Source organism: Notolepis coatsorum (assembly GCF_963971535.1).
Source record: "Notolepis coatsorum genome assembly, chromosome: 5".
Lineage (NCBI taxonomy): Eukaryota > Metazoa > Chordata > Actinopteri > Aulopiformes > Paralepididae > Notolepis > Notolepis coatsorum.
Genome location: NC_140169.1, coordinates 76,569,004 through 76,589,688, shown reverse-complemented (window position 1 = coordinate 76,589,688; position 20,685 = coordinate 76,569,004). Strand labels below are relative to the sequence as shown.

At 46.0% G+C, this 20,685-nt stretch overlaps 1 protein-coding gene across 4 annotated transcripts in view; it reads right to left on the bottom strand.

Moving 5' to 3' along the window:
• Positions 1–3,315: 3,315 nt before the first annotated feature.
• The window catches only part of sgk1 (serum/glucocorticoid regulated kinase 1), a gene marked incomplete at its 5' end in the record, with an annotated part of 130,955 nt that continues 113,585 nt past the window's right edge, over positions 3,316–20,685 (bottom strand). Inside the window, 10 exons of one of the 4 annotated variants that reach the window (XM_084313926.1) lie at positions 3,316–4,559; positions 6,871–6,960; positions 7,541–7,696; positions 8,411–8,506; positions 9,407–9,643; positions 12,703–12,834; positions 13,517–13,705; positions 14,536–14,611; positions 14,900–14,975; positions 18,059–18,170. In XM_084313926.1, coding sequence (XP_084170052.1) covers positions 4,392–4,559; positions 6,871–6,960; positions 7,541–7,696; positions 8,411–8,506; positions 9,407–9,643; positions 12,703–12,834; positions 13,517–13,705; positions 14,536–14,611; positions 14,900–14,975; positions 18,059–18,086 — 1,248 coding nt within the window. In that variant the 3' untranslated portion in view covers positions 3,316–4,391. Of the gene's footprint in view, positions 4,560–6,870; positions 6,961–7,540; positions 7,697–8,410; positions 8,507–9,406; positions 9,644–12,702; positions 12,835–13,516; positions 13,706–14,535; positions 14,612–14,899; positions 14,976–15,099; positions 15,238–16,134; positions 16,330–18,058; positions 18,171–20,685 lie in introns of those variants that run through there. The other 3 variants (XM_084313927.1, XM_084313925.1, XM_084313924.1) reach the window with 3 other exon arrangements.

Genomic DNA, 20,685 nt, shown 5'->3' with positions numbered 1-20,685 from the left:
GGATCAATAAAGGAAAATCTTTTAAATAGTTCTGAAATATGCCTAGTTTTGCCAATGCCAATCGCTGTTGTTCTAATATAAATAATAGATATTAATGATATGAATAATAACATTACTAGTCAGTCACACTTTTATGCAAAACGCTCTCTTCTGCTGGTGTTCTGTGTCCAAAACGAAAGGTTAGACTTGACAGAGTTCCTGTCTGCTGTCCTACCTGAGGTCAACCGCTGATTGTCCCTCAACAACTGATACGGCTCACACACGCCCCCCAACCGCACACATAACTGGACGTCACGGCGCGGTTGTGTAAAGTCAGTGACGCACACGTCGTGCGGTGGGGTTGAAGTTCTCTCTGGGCTAATGTAGGACTTTTGGATCCAAGTCTAGTCATAGCCCCTCCGCCTGCACGTATGTCTGCACACGTTTACCCAAACCTATAACGTTTGCATTTTACATGTTGACGTGTTCGTTTGCACAAACACACTCTGGACATTGCGGAGCGGAACAACTAATGGGTTGGAAAGTCCAAGCTCGTATAAGATAATAAACAGGGTCAGGATCAGTTCATTTTCAATTGAAGTTTACTTGCTGATGATAGATTTTCATTTACTAGTCATCGGTGTTGGATAAGGCAACCTTTTCATGCCAAAAACCTTTTCAATATTTGAATTTGAAAGATAATACCGAGCTGAAGGTGAATTGATCTCAACCCTGTTAAGATATTGTTCTAGTTGAAGTACAACATAAGCTATTGCTTGGATATAATGGAGGAATACCACTGTAAGTGATATTAATGGTCTACAATAGGTTTACAACTTCATACAACATTTAGAATTTTGCAATCATTGATATAAAAAAAAATCAATAATATGAAATAATTGCATGTACTGACATGATGATCTAACTACGTGATGACCGTGTAACCATATATAGTAGAGCTGGGCGATTAATCCAGTTTCAATACAAATTATGATTTTGGCTTCCTATGTCTGCACGGTGTCGCCTCACAGCTAGAAGGTTGTGGGTTCGATTCCCGCTTGGGAAGGTTGCCAGGTACCGAGGTGGGGTATCTCCCAGGCCTTTCTGTGGGGAGTTTGCATGTTCTCTCCCCAGTGAGCGCAAGAGTTCCCCCTCCCGATAAGATAAACCCAATGGAAAAACATGCAGAACAGATCGCTAACGCTGTGACGTCCTTGACGAAGACGGACAGGAGCACTTGGATTGGTCCCCGGGGCGCGGCCCCACGCCCCTGTCTGCCCATGGGGGGCGCGGCCTCACGCCCCCGTCTGCTCCCGGCTGCCCGTGGGGGGTGGGAGACCACGGGATGGGTCAAGACACAAGGCACAGACTCAATTTCATCGGCGACCCAAAAAAATTATTGCATGTGCTCCTGTGTGTGCTGCCCATCACATGTATGTGTCACTACATGATGAATAAAGACGTCTTCTTCTAATAAAAATTTTGCAATCATTGATATAAAAAAATCAATAGTATGAAATAATTGCACGTACCGACATGATGATCTAACTACGTGATGACCGTGTAACCGTGTGTGTGCTGGGCGATTAATCGAGTTTCAATAAAAATCATGAATAAGAATTAAAATAAGCCTACGAATAAAATACGGCCCGGGATATACATTTCCAATGTTACATTCTAATATTAAATATACAGAACTATACAGCAAGTGTAGAATTATACTATTGTTCGGTTTAAAAGTAAAAGTCCAGGAAGATAGTATACTGTCACCCTGTGCTCATTGATGCAGTGAGGCATGACAAGTCTTTGGTAACTTGTAGAAGATGACAGAAAGGCTGCCTTTAGTTGAGAAAAAGAGAGACTAATTCTGTCACTATGCGATATTCTCTGAAATCAATGAGTAATCGTCTTAATAATTGCAATTTCAATATCAATCAAATTAATTGCGATTATGATCTTTTCCATATCGAGCGGCCCTAATATGTAGCCGTATACACACAATGGGGAGAGACAACATTATAATAACGTTAAACTTTTATTGCAAACCAAACATGGGTCACATAAAACTTTACAATGTACAGTACATTTTTACATGAGTTGTTAATACATATACATATTTAAGCATACCTTTTAGTTCCATAGTTAAGCATACCTTTTTTATTTCCATATAACTAGTACACATGACTCCAAATATACAAACAAACTTAAATACCATTAAACTGCATTACAGCGTTATATTAAAAATGGAATGTTTCAGAACGTCTCGATATGGAAGACTACGTGAGGGGGACTCCTCCGCAAGCAAAACTTTTGAACACTTCTCTCTCTTTTTTTAGTTTGTTGGCCCTGGGGTCCCTCTGTACCCAGGCCCTTAGCAGCAGTGCTCTCTCGCTCTCTCTCTCTCTCCTCCTAGCATTACCATCATTCCTTTCTGTGCAAATGAGGAGACACAACTTGGCAGCATGTCAGCGGGAGTTCCCAAATCCCCCCCCCCCCCCAAAAACAAAACATGTTAACAGATCATGGGTGCTGCCAAGTCATCCCTTTCGTCTGAGTTAAAACAACCCCCCCCCCCCCTCAAAAAAAAAATAAACCCCACAACACATCACTCCATCACAGAAATAAACGAGACACCCGTCAAGTGAGAAGTGAATAGAAGTGTAACTCTATGACGTTATGGTCGGTGGGGAAAAACAAAAACAAAAAAAACAATCGAGTTCTGAGGGTGAGAAAATAAAATGAAGGCACCTTTTTAAAGGGGGACATCTCCCACGTTAAGAATTCCGATATGTTATGTTGTTCCACGGTTATGTTTGTGAACACAAGCTGCTCTCTCTTCCAGAGCCAGAAACCAGAGAAATAACATGATGTCATCAGGTATAAAGTCTGGAGATCCTCCGTTGCCGATTGGACGGCACAGAATATCTTTTTTCTTCTTTATTCTATCGCAGGGTTCTCAGCTGAGAAACAGGAAGTGTACCTGTATTATTCAAGACGCTCTCCCGGGTGCTCTCGTGACACCTTTAACGCCTCTCCCAATCCATCGTCTACGGAGGAGCTTTAGACTTTTACACCTGATGGATGGGTTTGGTGACGGAGTTGTTAGTTTTCACTCATAATTTTTGGACTTGGTCCACAAACCACAGGAATAATACGTAATTGTATTACGTAAGAACAAGCCGAACGTAAGAGCAAAAACATCCCTCTCTGTAACATTCAGCTTTGGATATCTTTTCCTTCGCAAACACAAACACATTATGAGAAGAAACAAAAAAAAAAGCACCGGAAAGTTTACATCTTCTCTGCCTCACTCCGTCTGCCTGGGCTGAAAGCAACCCCCCCCCCCCCCCCCCCCCCCCTGACGCGGGGAACAGGAGGACGAAGAGTACGTTATGACATGGCGTCAGCAGATGGAGATCATTTTCAGAGGCTGGTATGGTCAGGACTTACTCTTCCGAGAAAGGGTGGGAATAGTTTGGTGTGCATGTATGTGTTTGTGTTGTGTTTGTGTATGTTTGTTTGTGTTGTGTTTGTGTTTGTATGTTTGTGTTGTGTTTGTGTATGTATGTTTGTGTTGTGTTTGTGTATGTATGTTTGTGTTGTGTTTGTGTATGTATGTTTGTGTTGTGTTTGTGTATGTATGTTTGTGTTGTGTTTGTGTATGTATGTTTGTGTTGTGTTTGTGTATGTTTGTGTTGTGTTTGTGTATGTATGTTTGTGTTGTGTTTGTGTATGTATGTTTGTGTTGTGTTTGTGTATGTTTGTGTTGTGTTTGTGTATGTATGTTTGTGTTGTGTTTGTGTATGGTGGTGAGGGGGGGTGCTTTTCAGCTGCCTGAGCTATGTGCAAAATGTCCTCCTCAACCCGGATGACAAGACGACGGGATGGAAGGGATCAAAGGTTCGGAGAGGGATGAGAGTTCATTTCCGTCGTGGGGGGGGGGGGGGGGGGGGGGGTGTAAAGTTTATGCGGTCGCAAAATCAGGCTTGTAATGATGATGGAGAATGACAATAACGGTTCCCCCACGCAAAGTTCTCTATGATATGATATGGAGGAACATCCACTTTTGGAGTAAATCCTCTTGGAGTAAATCCTCTTGAGCCGATCTAAGAGCTGGTGACCGGAGGAGGGCTGTAATAAATATATAGTGGATGCAGGTTCTCGTAGATGCAGAGTTTGAAGGGATGGGGTGGAGGGATTTAACAATGTCTGTGGGGAACGGGGGGAGGCAAATGCAAGTCCATACACACACACCACTGTGTAGAGTTCCATGTCCCATAAGTATATCCTGTTGGAATTATGGGGTCCTTCGGGTGTAAATAGGTGTCCGTGGAGGGGTAGAGATCCTATAGGTAGGAGTCTGTGGAGGGGGTGAGATCCTATAGGTAGGAGTCCATGGATGTGTTGAAATCCTATAGGTAGGAGTCCATGGAGGGGGCGTAGGAGAAGCCTAGGAAGGCCTCGGCGGCCTCCTTGATGCTGGGGGTGATGAGGGAGCTGTCCGGGGAGCAGCCGATGGAGTTGGGGACCGGCTCGTCCGTGAACTCTGGGTCAAAGTGCTGCAGGTCGTTAGGACCCGTCTGGTGGGGAGGGGGGGGGGGGGGGAGAGAGAGAGAGGGAGAGAGAGAGAGAGAGAGGGGTTTTAGAATTCGTTTCCGTTCAAAATGCAGGGTTCCCACAGACAATGCAAAATGAAATTCAAGGAATTTTTAAGTACTTTTCCCAAGCACTATTTTTTCATTTTCAATGATGTCACTTCTTGACCCGAAGAGGTGGATTAATGTGCACTGTCCCTGGGTAAAACAATTATAAATAATCTTAATCTTAAACATAAGGTCTTGAGACTTGAGGAACTGATCCAACGGTGTTTTAGGTACTTACTCATTGTTGTGCCCCCAATCATAATATTGTATGTATTAGTAGTTTTTATAAGATGTTTTATAACATGTTGTGTCTCCTCATAAGGCAAGTTAGAATCTGATCCCATCATCGAGGCGATTTAATGTAGTTATTGGTATCAGACAATGTAATTGTATTACGTGGTTTCATAAATACAGTTGAAATGAATGATTCATTATACATATCTTTAAAGATACCGTAATTTTCGGACTATAAGCCGCTGCCTTTTTTTTTTCCAATTTTCCGACCCTGCGGCTTATATAACGGTGCGGCTTATATAACGGTGCGGCTAATCTTTGGATTTTTACAGCTAACGGCCACTAGGGGACCTCCTAAATCTATGGATTTTACAGGTTACAGTCCACCACCTTTAACTCTATGGGTTCTATGGCCGGTCAGACAGACAGCGTAATGAAGGAGTGGCTGAATGAGTGCTACGTCAAGCGCCCTGGAGGATCCTTTCGACAAAAAAAAGCGTTGCTCGTTTTGGCCAGCATGAGGGCCCATATAACAGAGTCTGTGAAAGCAGCCATCAAGAGCACAAACTCAATTCCAGCTGTGATTCCTGGGGGCACAACGAAGCATCTGCAGCCACTCGACATCAGTGTCAATCGTGCGTTCAAAGTGGCACTACGCGCTCAGTGGGAGGCGTGGATGACTAGCGGCGATAAATCATTCACCAAAACTGGTCGCATGCGAAAAACAACTTTCGCTCAAGTTTGCGAGTGGATCCTGACGGCGTGGAGGAGTGTCAAAACAGCCACGATCACCAGCCATCTCTTTCCCGACAATCCCCTCTGTGCACGAATCCTTACATATGGTAATTAAACATTAAAACACCTGCGGCTTATAGTCCAGTGCGGCTTATATATTGTACACATCATTAAATTGAGCTGCTGCGGCTTATATTCAGGTGCGCCTTATAGTCCGAAAATTACGGTACTTAACCCTTTGATCGCCGGGGTTAAATTCATAATTTACCATCCTTCGCCAGCCCTATTTAACATGGAGAACTTCCCCTTCTTTGTAGGGCTATAACTTTTTAAATTGTATTGCTAAATTGACATTACCATGGCCCATTCAAAGTCCTATATCTATTGTTCAGGGTGTAGCAACGTTATACTTTTTCATTCACATATTCATACTAAAATACGGTCTAAAGTATAAGTATGTTTTTATCGTTTTCTGCAGCTTTCTCCAGAACTTGATTTATAGCCCTAAATGCATTATATTGATGATCAAATACAGTTTGATAGCGATCGGTGCCAGATAAAAAATTTCAAATGGACGTGGTTCTAGAAGTTACTACGTATGATCTGATGATGACCGGATGGGCGGGGGGTCGTTTATAATTCCGTGGGCAACGTTATATCATTCATCTAGTGTGGGTGATATGATCATTAGAGCAGTTAGTATAGAAGACATTAGAAAATAACGCTGAAACTCACCGTAGCTTCCTCTCGCCGTTGGACGATGAGCGTGGAACAGAATTTTTTCTATTATGGGATATAGAAATACCCGATCCATTTCCAGGTTGTATAATAGTATATACGTCCAAATCATGTTGTTTATCGAGTTATTGGCAACGGATCGCTATGTATTGTGTCGAGCTCGAGTCCCGGGACCTATAGCGAGTGATCGGACCAAATTGAAATGAGCACCAGCTTCTACATCCTCTTTCTTCCCTGGGCGATCAGCCGATCGGCCACCAGATGGCGCTCTTGAACCGTTAGAGAGTTGACAGGGGCTCACCAGTACATATAATGTCTCCGGGGGAGAAATATGATTTCGATCACAGATTTTTGAAATATTGATATCAAAGACGCTGTACAGCGTCATCGGCAGAATAAGCATGGCGGGGAATGACGTGTTTCAGCGTCAACGGCGATTAAAGGGTTAAGAAAGGCTAGCCTAGAGTAAAGTTTTGCCAAGATGTCTTGGTAGCACTTTACTGGCAGGGCGTCCACTTGAAGGTCCATGAATGGAACGTACCACGTTGGGGTTGAAGGGAGGGGTGAGCCTCTTGGCGTTGAGATCCTCCCAGTTGATGGGAGAGAAGAACATGTGGTGCTTAATCTCGGTCTGTAGAGAGACAGGAAGAGGTGGAGTTGTTGAGTCGATGGTCGACAATGAATACAGAAGTCGATATTGAAACACATCCAACACACAGTGCATGAACACGCACAGTCGCACACACACAGCCATGTTTGTATGCATTGTGGGGAAGTTCCATTGACCTAAAGTTCATTCCAAAACCCTTACCATAACCTTAACCACGTGTGTACACGTACACATAACTAACCCTTATCCTAAACTTAACCCATCCCTAACCTAACCCCTAACCATAACCCAACCCTAAAATTAACCTGACCATAATCTTAACCCATCCCTAACCATAACCTTAACCCAACCCTAAACTTAACCTAAACTTAACCATAATCTTAACCCATCCCTAACCATAACCTTAACCCAACCCTAAACTTAACCTAAACATACCCTAAACTTAACCATAACCTTAACCCATCCCTAACCTAACCATAACCATAACCCAACCCTAACCCCTAACCTAACCATATCCCCTAAAATAGCTCCTTTATCTTTTTGAGACTGGCCAATGTCCTCACAACAACAACAACAACGTGCAGGGACGTCAGGTACTCACAAAGTCGTCGGTGCAGCCCAGTCTCTTGGTGCGCTCCTTCTGCAGCAGACCCTCCAGCAGGTGGCGCGCAGCGTTGGAGATGTTGGGCTTCAGCTGCAGCGGCTTGTTCAGGATGTTGTCGTACATCTCCGCCGTGTTGCGGCTGTAGAACGGAGGCTGGCGAGGGACAAACACAACCGGAGACATGTATAAACACCAACAGACACGGCTCGGACTCAACATGGGCAGTGAACAAAGGGTTAAGAGCATACGCATGGGTCGGGACAACCGGTTACTCAAAGGATTAGCAGGATTTAGAATATATACCCCAAACAGCTGACGTGATACTATTCTATTTTAGTATAGAATGTTATAGTCTGGTATAGTATTCAAATTTTGTATAGTATAGTACAATACAGTACAGTGCAGTACAGTATAGTACAGTATAGCTAGTATACAGTTTCAACGTAAACATTGTAAATGGGACCAAGTTTATTTCCTGTTGCAGTGTTTGTTAATATCAAAGCTAACAGGAAATTAAGTGAGGTTCAAGCTGTTCCACCGAAACCCTCTGTAGTGTAGTATAGACCTTTTATAAACCCTCTGTAGTGTAGTATAGACCTTTTATAAACCCTCTGTAGTGTAGTATAGACCTTTTATAAACCCTCTGTAGTGTAGTATAGACCTTTTATAAACCCTCTGTAGTGTAGTATAGACCTTTTCCATGCGGCCCGAGTTTATTTTCCCGTCGGCTACTGCATTAGCAAACATTAGCGACAGGAAACGCAAAGGGGCCTGTTTAGAATGTTCACGTTGCTCGGTTACAAAAGGTCTACTGATTAGCATAATGTACACCAGGTATATATGTACAGTAAGTAGCAGTGTACTCACCAGGCCATAGAGCATCTCGTAGAGTACAGCTCCTAAACACCACCAGTCAACTGTCCTGTCGTATGGCTGTTTATGTAACACCTCTGGAGCCAAATACTGTCAACAGAAGAGAAGGGGAGAGAGAGAGAGAGAGTTGATGAGTTATAGTACTGATCCATCAATAAAGTCACAGTATATGGGTTATATATATATATAAAGGAAATATGAACGTAAAACACTTGCATTGTAAATGGATAACTACATGTTTTTGTATAGTTAGGACAGCATAGTGACATAGGTAGAACTGTATATTGTATATTGGGCCTAGCCACCTTCATTTCACTATTATGATAAATAAACCTCTTGAATCTTGAATCTGGATACTGAATATATGAGCATAAGTATATGAATACTGCGATATTGACACTTGACTTGTTGATAATGGCTCAAATGCTCTTATTTCACATTCTAATGTATGATACTAGGTTCTTACATTAGGCACAGTGTGTTATATTTCGTACTAGCTCTGCGCTCTGCTCTTTAGTGTGACGGGGGAATATACCACTAAGGAGCAGAGCGCTGGTTAGTACTCGTATAACTAGGGTTATAGGATAACCTTCGTTATATTTCGTACTAACTCTGCGCTCTGCTCTTTAGTGGGATATTCCCCTGTCACACTAAAGCGCAGAGCACTCGCTAGTACTCATATAACTAGGGTTATAGGATAACCTTCGTTATATTTCGTACTAACTCTGCGCTCTGCTCTTTAGTGGGATATTCCCCTGTCACACTAAAGCGCAGAGCACTCGCTAGTACCCATATAACTAGGGTTATAGGATAACCTTCGTTATATTTCGTACTAGCTCTGCGCTCTGCTCTTTAGTGGGATATTCCCCTGTCACACTAAAGCGCAGAGCACTCGCTAGTACTCATATAACTAGGGTTATAGGATAACCTTTGTTTCTTTCACAGCGTAATAAAACTGATTCATCCCCATCGTCACATGTCGACGCTTACCTCCGGGGTCCCGCAGAACGTGGAGGTGGTGCCGTTGGGCTCGATGTTCTCCTTGCACAGGCCGAAGTCCGTGAGGATGATGTGGCCCTGGGAGTCCAGCAGGATGTTCTCGGGCTTCAGGTCCCGGTACACGATGTTGAGGGAGTGGAGGTAGCCCAGCGCGCTGGCGATCTCTGCCGCGTAGAAGCGGGCCCTGGGCTCCAGGAAACACCGCTCCCTCTGGAGGTGGTAGAACAACTGGAAGAATGGAGATTTGCATTTAATAATAATAAATCATAATTCATTACATTTATATAGATTAGATTCACTTTATTGTCGTTACACAGTACGAGATTGTGTACGTCCCACCAGGATCACGTGACAATCAATAGTCAGTTGCAATATAAGACACACTGTTACTGGAGCGTAACAGTAAGAAGCATTTTGTATAAAAGTATTCTGTACTTCTGTATGACAACTATTAAAGAAACTTGAAACTTGAACTAAATAAAACTGTACAGTAAAGTGCAATGGTTAGCACAATGTGCAATGGTGAGAATACAAAATAATCATTAAAATAATCATTAAAATAAAGTCTACATAAGCTATGGCTATATACACAGGTATACAGTGAGGTGCAGTGAGCTAAGTAGAGTTTTGATTCAGAAGTCTTGACAGCTGAGGGGAAGAAACTATTCGTGGTCCTGTTGGTTCTGCCGCTAGTTATAGCGCTTTTCTAGACACTCAAAGCACTCCCCACAATGTAGGGTGGACAAATTGCCTCCTTCACCACCACTCAGGGAGCGAAATTAACTTTTTGACTCACCGGCCAGTGGCGGGTAGATGGGAAGAATCTACCCGCCAAGCAGATTTCTTACCTGCCAACTTTTTTTTGATAAAAAAAAAAGATTTTATATAATTTTTTTTTTAATAAAATATATATATTATATAATCATACTTGTAGTTGTATTATCTGCGAGACATCGCCACCTCGCTGTCTGCAAACAGCTCCACTGTCTGTGTGTATACTCGAGTGGCCTCCAGCTCCAGCAATTCTCTGCCGCTACAACTGGACCCTAAACTCTTACATTCAGCATGAAAGGATTCTCCTGCGCTGCACCTAGACCCTAGTCAGCAGCCCGCATGCTGATGCGATGTAACTGGACACTTGCTGCAGTTGTTGATGTCGGGAGCTATCAGTAGCTAGCCAGCTGGATAACGTTACACAATGCCTCATGTATTAAACTAAAAGTGAATAGTTGACTGGGTCATTTTGTAACAGTAGCTAACATCAGCTCACGGAGGTCTCTCTGACTAGACTAACGTCAGTCACGGTGACTGTGTTTACATGCAGCATACAGAAACAGGTGGGGAGGGGTAGCAGCAGTGGGCGGTGCGCTGCGTGTCTGACTGTCTGTGCTCAGACAGCGAGTGAGAACTCCGCTCAGAATTGGATCATGATTTTCGGTTTTCACATGACCATTTGATTGGCCGCCACACGGCGGGCAGACGTCATAGTGGGAGGCGCCAAACGTATAAACTGAGCGCAAATGGCGGGTGGCGCTCTCTAGTTTCGCCCCCTGCCACCACTGGTAGCACCCAACCTTGGGCTGCGCAGGCTCAATGGCTGCCATACACTGGCACCCGGCACACATCACTACTACACACAATGGCTGAACGGCTCAGGAGACAGGGATTGATATTAATCAGCCAATTAAGGGGGAAGGGATGATTAGGTGGCCTTGATGTCAGAGACCTGATTGGGAATTTGGCCGGGAACGTCGGGGGAACCCCCTACTCTTTACGATAGGCGTCCTGGGTTCTTTAATGACCGAGATTTAGTCAGGAGGACCATTTGATGTGTTCCTCTTAACTCTCCACATGTCCCACAGTGGTCCACCCGTGTGGTTCAGTGGGTTAGAACACTGTGGGTTTGAGTGGGAGAGAAAGACGTACAAGCGAGAAAGAATGAAATAACAGACCGAAAAGGCAGAACACGGAACAAGAGGAAATGGAGAAAGAGAGAGAGAGAGGTGAAAGCATTAAAAGCCGACAGGGGAGACAGCTGGAATAGGAGCAATAGGTGGAGGAGACAGCGGCGGAAGATAAGGAGAGAGGGAAGAGAAGAGAGGGACGAGGAAGGGAAATGTGGCCCGTTTCCTGACTAGGACCGTATTTAATCAGCACAGTCTTTGTTCTCTACTTTAATCAGCACTGTCTTTACTGGTTTAACAATCGCAGGAAATAAGCACGTGCACGCACGTACATGCATTGTGCACACACACACACACAGTTTCTACAATGCAGCTAAATCTGGCCCAAGACTCACTCTCTCTCTCTCTCTCTCTCTCCCTCCCCACCCAATGATTTCCGGAGAGGTGTTTCCTTCAAAAAAGAAAGAGGGCCAGGGGTGGTGGATGGTGAACGGAGAGAGCTTCTATTCTGCTTCGCATGACAGGATATCCCCTCTCTCTGTCTCTCTCTCTGCCTTCTCTTCTTCCATCTCTCTCTCTCATCCTGGCGCCAGCTCTCTCCCTTCCCCCCTCTGAGTCTGCACAATGTGCCTACCCTACCCCTCTTCTCTCTCATCTATTTTTCCTATTTTTGGTCACTCTGCTCCCTCTCTCTCTCTCTCTCTCTCTCTTTGTCCCTGCCATCTATTCCCTCGCCTATCAATCGCAAGGTTTGTCTCAATATATCTCAACCCTGTTCCAGGAACCCAACCTGAGCACGACATAGGAGCAAAACGGCCGCTGTATGAATATGGTCAATGCTGATGCCACTAGGACCTCTCCTCGTTTTTTTGTTTTGACCAGGGTTGGGATCAATTCACTTTCGATGCAGTGATCTCTCAGGATGGGGAATTTCTTTCTCAAATTCAAATAATGGAAAAACTATCCAACCTACTGATAAGTACATGGGGGGTATGCATGTTCTATCGTCAGCAAGTAAACTGCAATTTGTGTTTCAAATTTGAATCGGTTGAATTGAAAGTGTATTGATCTCGTATTTGCACCAGGAGAGCTGATTATATAGGAAGGATGAGTCTTAGGTCACAACCTTCAAAAAATCACCGAAAGAGGAACCGCTCAAATCATACCTCTAAATAGAATCCATACTTGGGTATATTAATTGTCTGTATTTATGTATCTATGTTGTATTAGTTTTTGTTTGTTTATATTTTGTGATCAGGCTCCCCCCCCACCTGGCACACGCACACAATCTCCACGGTGATGTTTTCACATGAAGATATGTATTATGTAATATATCGTGTGTGTGTGAATAAATTCATTCATTCATTCTTAGGTGCTGCTCACCTCTCCTCCATTAATGTAGTCCAGGATGAAGTAGAGCTTGTCCGCCGTCTGGAAGGAGAAGTGGAGACCCACCAAGAAGGGGTGCTTGACATTCTTCAGCAGCACATTCCTCTCTGACATAATGTGTTTTTCCTGTGGGGGGGCAAAGGGCAGGGGTTAAGAGAGGTCACGGAGGACAAAATTTGCACATGCAAGTGTTTTGTGCGTCGATGTGGCTGAATCAATGTGCATAGTGTGTGCCAACAGCGTGGAAGGTGATAATCAATTGCATGTTGTTGTCGTGCTCGGCTGCCCTGGCCTGTGAGGTGTCCTGGTGACTGTGTGTGCCATGTGTTTACCAGGAATCAAATCACTTAAGAGGATAAGGGGTCGGGGGGGGGGGGGGGGGGGCAAGGGTGGGGGTCATGAGGGCAAAAGAATATGGGGAGGAGGGAAAAATTCTCTAACAATATCATGTTGTGAAACTTAAAAGTGGCTCAATAGCCTCTTAAAACTATTGCCGACATGACTACCGGTAATTCCTGCGTATTTATTAACTTACATTTGACAACATAGTTTATTCAAACTGTAACCCATCTCATGGAATAAAGAACAAAGCCGTTGTCTAAACGTTCTTATCGTCTATGCTTCACTTCAAGTGAAGCCGGTTGAGTTTGACACCGTTAGATGAACGACAACCACTTCATGTCGCTTCCCTTTGACTGAAACTGAACGTCGCTTTGTATAAAAGCGGCAAGTGAATGACAAAATGTAAATGTAAGTGTTTCTGAAGTCGGTCTGTCTGTCTGTCTTTGTGTCTCTCTCTCGTATTCACCTCCTTCTTCTTGAGGATGGCCTTCTTCTGTAGCACTTTGACGGCGTAGAACTGCTCGTCGGTGCGGTGGCGTGCCAGCAGGACCTTGCCGAAGCTGCCTTTGCCGATCACCTTGAGGAAGTGGAAGTCGCTGGGCTTGGCCGTGGGGTTGGACGACGGACCGAGGTTGATCTGCTGCGACGGACTGGGCTGTTGGGGGGGAGAGAGAGAGAGAGATAGAGAGAAGGAGGGAGGGCAGGAAGAGGGATGGAGGCAGAGAGGTTTGAGTCATAATATTCACGCAGATATACATACGTATATTTACACAGATGTAAACAGTCAAGTGATTGTGTGTGCACACAGACACTCAGGGTTCCCACAGACATTGCACAATGAAATCAAAGGACTTTCAAGTACTTTCCCAAGCACTATTTTTCATTTTAAAAAGGGCATTTAAAAGGATACACTTCACTTTTAAAAGCAGTAATTTTTTTTATAGAAAACCAATTTCCGACAATTAGTTACACTTTAAAAAAATAAAAAAAACATGCAATTCCTTGATTCTGAACACTTTTATCATGGATGAACAAAACATTCAATACGAATGGTTGATTTGAATTCCAATGACTTTTTAAGCACCTTGTTCAAATAAAATCACTTTTTAAGCACTTCACAGACCTTGAACCCTGATCACTGTATGTTTGTGTCAGTGAAGACGAAGGAGAAGGTGACACCGTAGACCTTTCTGAATCAGAATCAGAGTACAGTGTCCTTTAGAGACACATGAGCCTGCAGGGCAACGATAAATGAACGGCAGTCAAGCGTTTTTTCCCCCCTACATTACTTCCTTGCTTTGTTTGCATAATGTCCAGAGTATCGTGTCCGTCCTGTATGTTAAGAACACATACGTCTCCAACCTTTCTGTGTACTAGGGGGGTTCTGGGACCTTTCATCTTCCGCTGTACTTTGTGTGGGCCATCTGTAGTGCAGATACACACACGCACACACACACACACACACACACACACAGTGTGACTTACAGGTGGAGAGGGGTTTGCGTTCATTAGCTCTGCTTCCTGCGGGGGGCTCAGGTTCAGAATGGACTGAACCTCAGGACTGGAGAAGGAGAGAAAGAGAGAGAGCATTTAATTAACATGTATGCATTCATAACACACAATTATGAACAATCAAGGAAGAACAATCGTAATAATAATTATTGCCATTGCTCGTCCACCGAAAGTATAAATTATCCAAAGGGAAAAAGCCATATGGAATTGTTTGATGTCAAAGTCTTTCAGATTTAGTCAGAAACAATAAATAATGTCTCATTGTTTCCCAGTGTTCTGCCCATTCAGTGACAACAATACCCAGCGACGGCACCAGCGTGAGTCAGAGGGTACTCACTGTTTGCAGGCGTAGGTGTTGGTGGCGAGCCTCTGAATGAAGTCGTTCAGGCCCATTCTTCTCTGTTTCATGAACGCTGGGAGGAAAAAGGAACAAAAACAAAGAGACAAGAGGGTCTTTAGGACACGGAGCGCTGCAGAGGCCGATGTTATCGTGTGGGTTAATAAACACAAGTGTTTACAGTCTATCGTTATCCCTACCGGTGAGCACGGCCCCGAGTCCTTTGGTTTTGGAATAAGTTAGTACCGGCGCTTCAGTTTGCTTTATGATGGTCATGGTTCGTAAGTTCCGTGAATAAAAGAAATAAATAGTTGTTGTACACTCGCGGTTGGCTGCTTAAAGTTAAACTTAATGTTCCTGTGTTTTGTCATGGTTTTATAGGAGAGGCCAACGGAGGAGGGAGGAGTTGTGGTCCCCTCTCTCTCTCTCTCTCTCTCTCTCTCTCGCTCCTCCTCCTCCTCAGGGGGCAGGACGTGAGGTTAAACTCCCACCGTGTGTGTGTGTGTGTATGTGTGTGTGTGTGTGTGTGTATGTGTGTGTGTGTGTGTGTATGTGTGTGTGTGTGTGTATGTGTGTGTGTGTGTGTGTGTGTGTGTTCCAGCGTCAACATTCCATTCCCTTCAGTGGACCGCGAGAGGGTGAGTGAGTGGTCCCTGTCTCGACCAATCAGGGCCTGTTGCGCTCCTACGCATGTGCCGCACCCCGAGGGCTGCGTGCGTCAAAACGTAATGAAAGGGAAAAAAAAAAAAAAAAAAAAAAAATGGAAAACAAAATCCTTTACCCGCTAGTGACTGAACGGACTGTTCTAGTGACTGCAGTGTATTATTGCACTTGTGTAACTTTCCAAAACGTAAAAAGAAAAAAACGTCCCCATCTATGACGACCCACAATCAGCTGTTTCAACGGGTCGGGTTGAACGGTCGATATTATGAGACCAGACGTGCTGCTGGCCAGCGAGGACCAAAATGCTAACGTCACCCAGATGTGTTCACTGCTCGTCATCGTACTCCTAAACAAACACACCAGACATTGTGGAATCACACACCTTTCAATTCATATGCAAATGGGGGACCCTGATGTAAACAAGACGAAAGTATTTCTCTGGTCTGCATCTCCTTAACAATTGTGTGCATTGAGCTGTACTGTATTGTACCCATTCTGCAACCAGTTAAATAAAGTTTTCATTCATTCATTAATTCATTCTTACTGCACTCAATGATTGAACTCGGTATCACCTTATAGCTGAGCAGCTCAGCAGCCGCAGGTCACACAGCGTCTCCTCTCTGTCCCGAGTTGAACCAGCTGACCAGTGAAACGAGACGCGTTTTTGTCTCTGACTGTGTGTCGCGGATAATGTGACACAGCACTCCTTCAGTGACAACATCAACATCACCGTCTAGCTATAGATTACTGCTCAATTAAAACGGCTCGACTTGACGCACAGCTCCCTGCACAGAAAAGGTGGAGGGGGCAGGGAGCCAAAAAGAAAAGCCGCTGGTGTTGTAGTGGAAAAGTACAGCATTCTGGACCCTTCTCTGAGGGGGGGGGGGGGGGGGGGGGGGTCCCTCCTTACTTTTCTCATTGATTGATTGATTGAAAACTTTATTAACAGATTGCAGAATGGGTACAGTACAGCTCAATACAATTGTTAAGGGGATGCAGACCAGAGAAAGACTTTCGTATTGTTTACATCAGGGTCCCCCATTTTCAATTCATCATAACGCATATATGACACACAGATAGACATTTGCTACATCTATACATTTATGACATACCAGATTTGCAAATACAGACCGGCCAACAATCGAAATAAGCGACTCATCATAATAACATTCATGCTTTGATGAAGTTAATTGTGTGGGAACACTTCTGTGTTGAACACGCATCTTATTGGCGTCTCGTTTAGATAATAAATGTACATTTCCAATCATGTTAGTCCGGCCCCATTTATTATAGGTTATGTTATGTAAGAAGACCGCACCTGGTTCACATTTAATCCGTGAGTTATTTACATTCTAACCAGTGGAGTTGGCAGGAATGTGAGTCTGTGTTGTATTAACATTGATAAGAAGATCGAATGAGTCGATGGTGTTTCATGCGGGTGAACTGCACGCAAACAGCTGTCAGTGACACCGCGCACAATACTCTGTCATTTACAAATAAAAAGGTATCCGTGCAGAATGATGCAAAAACACATCAACTGGGTTATTATTGCATTTAACACCATTATTACAATTTAATCCTATAATATAAGATGTTGTGACTTTTGGTCGTTCCATTATCAAGAAGACCCGTTTGCAGCTGCAACCTGCAACACTTTGTTCAGTCTGCATTACAACACGTCAACACATAGTCTACTGCCTACTAAGTACAAAAAGTTATGATAATGTTACATATAGGGCCTACTTTTCCATTCAGCACAAACCTTTGAGCTCTGCAGCTCCTCATCGTATTCCTCTCCGCGCAACTGTTAAGCAAGTTGGAAGAGAACTGGCCCACTAAGGTCCTCAGAGCTGCACGAGGGGTTCGGACAGAGAAACGCTATGGTTTGAAAGCTCTGCGTTGCTAATAAACATTTTAAATATTTTTTAGAAACTGCTCAACACGGGTTTATTTCCGGCGTTGGCTGCCTGCGCTGTGATCACAGCGCATGCGCATCAGGCACCCAACGCCGGAAATAGTGCAGCGTTGACGAGTTTATACAAAATATTTAAAATGTTTATTAGCAACGCAGAGCTTTCAAACCATAGCGTTTCTCTGTACGAAACCCTCGTGCAGCTGTGAGTACCTTTGACATGTCTCTGTGATTCTTGTATAACGAACGGTTCGGTCAGAACCAGTCCTTCAGGGTGAATCTAGGTTGGTTTCCTATTGAGGAGCAAGTGACTGTGGATTCACTCGGTGCATCACAGTCACGGAAGGGGCTGCAAGGCATTTACATGGAGAACAACCGTTGCCAGATCCAGGTCGTGGACTTTTATTGTGAACCGGGCTCCGAGCAATAAGTCTCTCTGCCAACGTGTTTCTTCTCCCGTTGCCAAGCGGGGCTGGCACGACCCTTCTTCTCAAACACCGAAAGTAGGTTAAATGGGTCTGTGTGGAATTAAACATAAACCCGGCATATGATTCAGGAAGAAAAAAAAGGTTTAGCCTACTTACATGTCAAAGCTGTCGTTTTGTCTTTCATAAGAACGAATTTCTCGAACCCAAACAAGGAGACTAGCAGTTGGGCACCTCGGTGTGTCTCGACTCTCGAGTGGAGTCAGTCAGGGCGACAAGGAGGAGGTTTCTGCACAAGACACCGCATTCCATCTGGGGACGAGTTTCACAGAAGAGCGGATCTCTTCGGGGCGGGGACCGTGACGTCACCGCCCCTTCACTCTGTTCCAGACTGTCTTCAGGACAGCAGGACATTTCTCAGTCAGGGTCAGAGTTATTAAGACTCTGACATGATCCAGATACACTGAATTGTGGTCATTAATTAATTCCCCCTTGCTTATTATTATGTATTATTATATGTGCTCTTGGTCATTTTTTTCCACTCCGAGTCCGAGGTCAGGCGGCGCCATTCTCCATAATGAAAAGTGGATATATTTTTAGGAAGCAACCAAGTTCAAATTCAGTTCAATTCAATATGAATGCATGCATGCACACACACTATTGCTGTTGTTCTCTCTCCCTCTCCCTCTCTCTCTCTCTCTCTCTCTCTCTCTCTCTCTCTCTCTCTCTCTCTCTCTCTCTCTCTCTCTCTCTCTCTCTCTCTCTCTCTCTCTCTCTCTCTCTCTCTCTCTCTCTCTCTCTCTCTCTCCTCTCTCTCTCTCTCTCTCTCTCTCTCTCTCTCTCCCTCTCTCTCTCCCTCTCCCTCTCCCTCTCTCTCTCACACACACACACTCGCCCATATACCCACCCACTATACCGTCTGACACTGTGATTGTTATTTTGTATATTGTTATTTTGTATATTGTACAGTATTGTAACATTGTTTTATTGTATATTTTATGTTTCTCTTTTATTACTTGTGTGATTTTATATTTGCTTCCCCTATACTGCACATTTGAGTCTCAAATCTCGTTGTATGCTAATATAATGACAATAAAGTACAATCTATCTCATCTAATCTATCTATCTAAACATTGTTCAACCAAGGACTAGTGGGCACAGTGCCCTGCCCCTCTCACGCACCTGGCACGCCCCCTGCCCCTCTCACGCACCTGGCACGCCCCCTGCCCCTCTCACGCACCTGGCACGCTCCCTGCCCCTCTCATGCTCCTGGCACGCCCCCTGCCCCTCTCACGCACCTGGCACGCTCCCTGCCCCTCTCATGCTCCTCTCACGCTCCCTGCTCCTCTCACGCTCCCTGCCCCTCTCACGCTCCCTGCTCCTCTCACGCTCCCTGCTCCTCTCACGCTCCCTGCTCCTCTCACGCTCCCTGCTCCTCTCACGCTCCCTGCCCCTCTCACGCTCCCTGCCCCTCTCACGCTCCCTGCTCCTCTCACGCTCCCTGCTCCTCTCACGCTCCCTGCCCCTCTCACGCTCCCTGCTCCTCTCACGCTCCCTGCTCCTCTCCCTGCTCCTCTCACGCTCCCTGCCCCTCTCACGCTCCCTGCTCCTCTCACGCTCCCTGCTCCTCTCCCTGCCCCTCTCACGCTCCCTGCTCCTCTCACGCTCCCTGCTCCCTCTCCCTGCTCCTCTCACGCTCCCTGCCCCTCTCACGCTCCCTGCTCCTCTCACGCTCCCTGCCCCTCTCACGCTCCCTGCTCCTCTCACGCTCCCTGCTCCTCTCACGCTCCCTGCTCCTCTCACGCTCCCTGCTCCTCTCACGCTCCCTGCCCCTCTCACGCTCCCTGCTCCTCTCACGCTCCCTGCTCCTCTCACGCTCCCTGCTCCTCTCACGCTCCCTGCTCCTCTCACGCTCCCTGCTCCTCTCACTCTCCCTGCTCCTCTCACGCTCCCTGCCCCTCTCACGCTCCCTGCTCCTCTCACGCTCCCTGCTCCTCTCACGCTCCCTGCCCCTCTCACGCTCCCTGCTCCTCTCCCTGCTCCTCTCACGCTCCCTGCTCCTCTCACGCTCCCTGCCCCTCTCACGCTCCCTGCTCCTCTCACGCTCCCTGCTCCTCTCACGCTCCCTGCTCCTCTCACGCTCCCTGCTCCTCTCCCTGCCCCTCTCACGCTCCCTGCTCCTCTCACGCTCCCTGCTCCTCTCCCTGCTCCTCTCACGCCTCCCTGCTCCTCTCACGCTCCCTGCTCCTCTCACGCTCCCTGCCCCTCTCACGCTCCCTGCTCCTCTCCCTGCCCCTCTCACGCTCCCTGCTCCTCTCACGCTCCCTGCTCCTCTCACGCTCCTCTCACGCTCCCTGCTCCTCTCACGCTCCCTGCTCCTCTCACGCTCCCTGCCCCTCTCACGCTCCCTGCTCCTCTCACGCTCCCTGCTCCTCTCACGCTCCCTGCTCCTCTCACGCTCCCTGCTCCTCTCACGCTCCCTGCTCCTCTCACGCTCCCTGCCCCTCTCACGCTCCCTGCCCCTCTCACGCTCCCTGCTCCTCTCACGCTCCCTGCTCCTCTCACGCTCCCTGCCCCTCTCACGCTCCCTGCCCCTCTCACGCTCCCTGCTCCTCTCACGCTCCCTGCCCCTCTCACGCCTCCCTGCTCCTCTCACGCTCCCTGCTCCTCTCACGCTCCCTGCTCCTCTCACGCTCCCTGCCCCTCTCACGCTCCTGCCCCTCTCACGCTCCCTGCCCCTCTCACGCTCCCTGCCCCTCTCACGCTCCCTGCCCTCTCACGCTCCC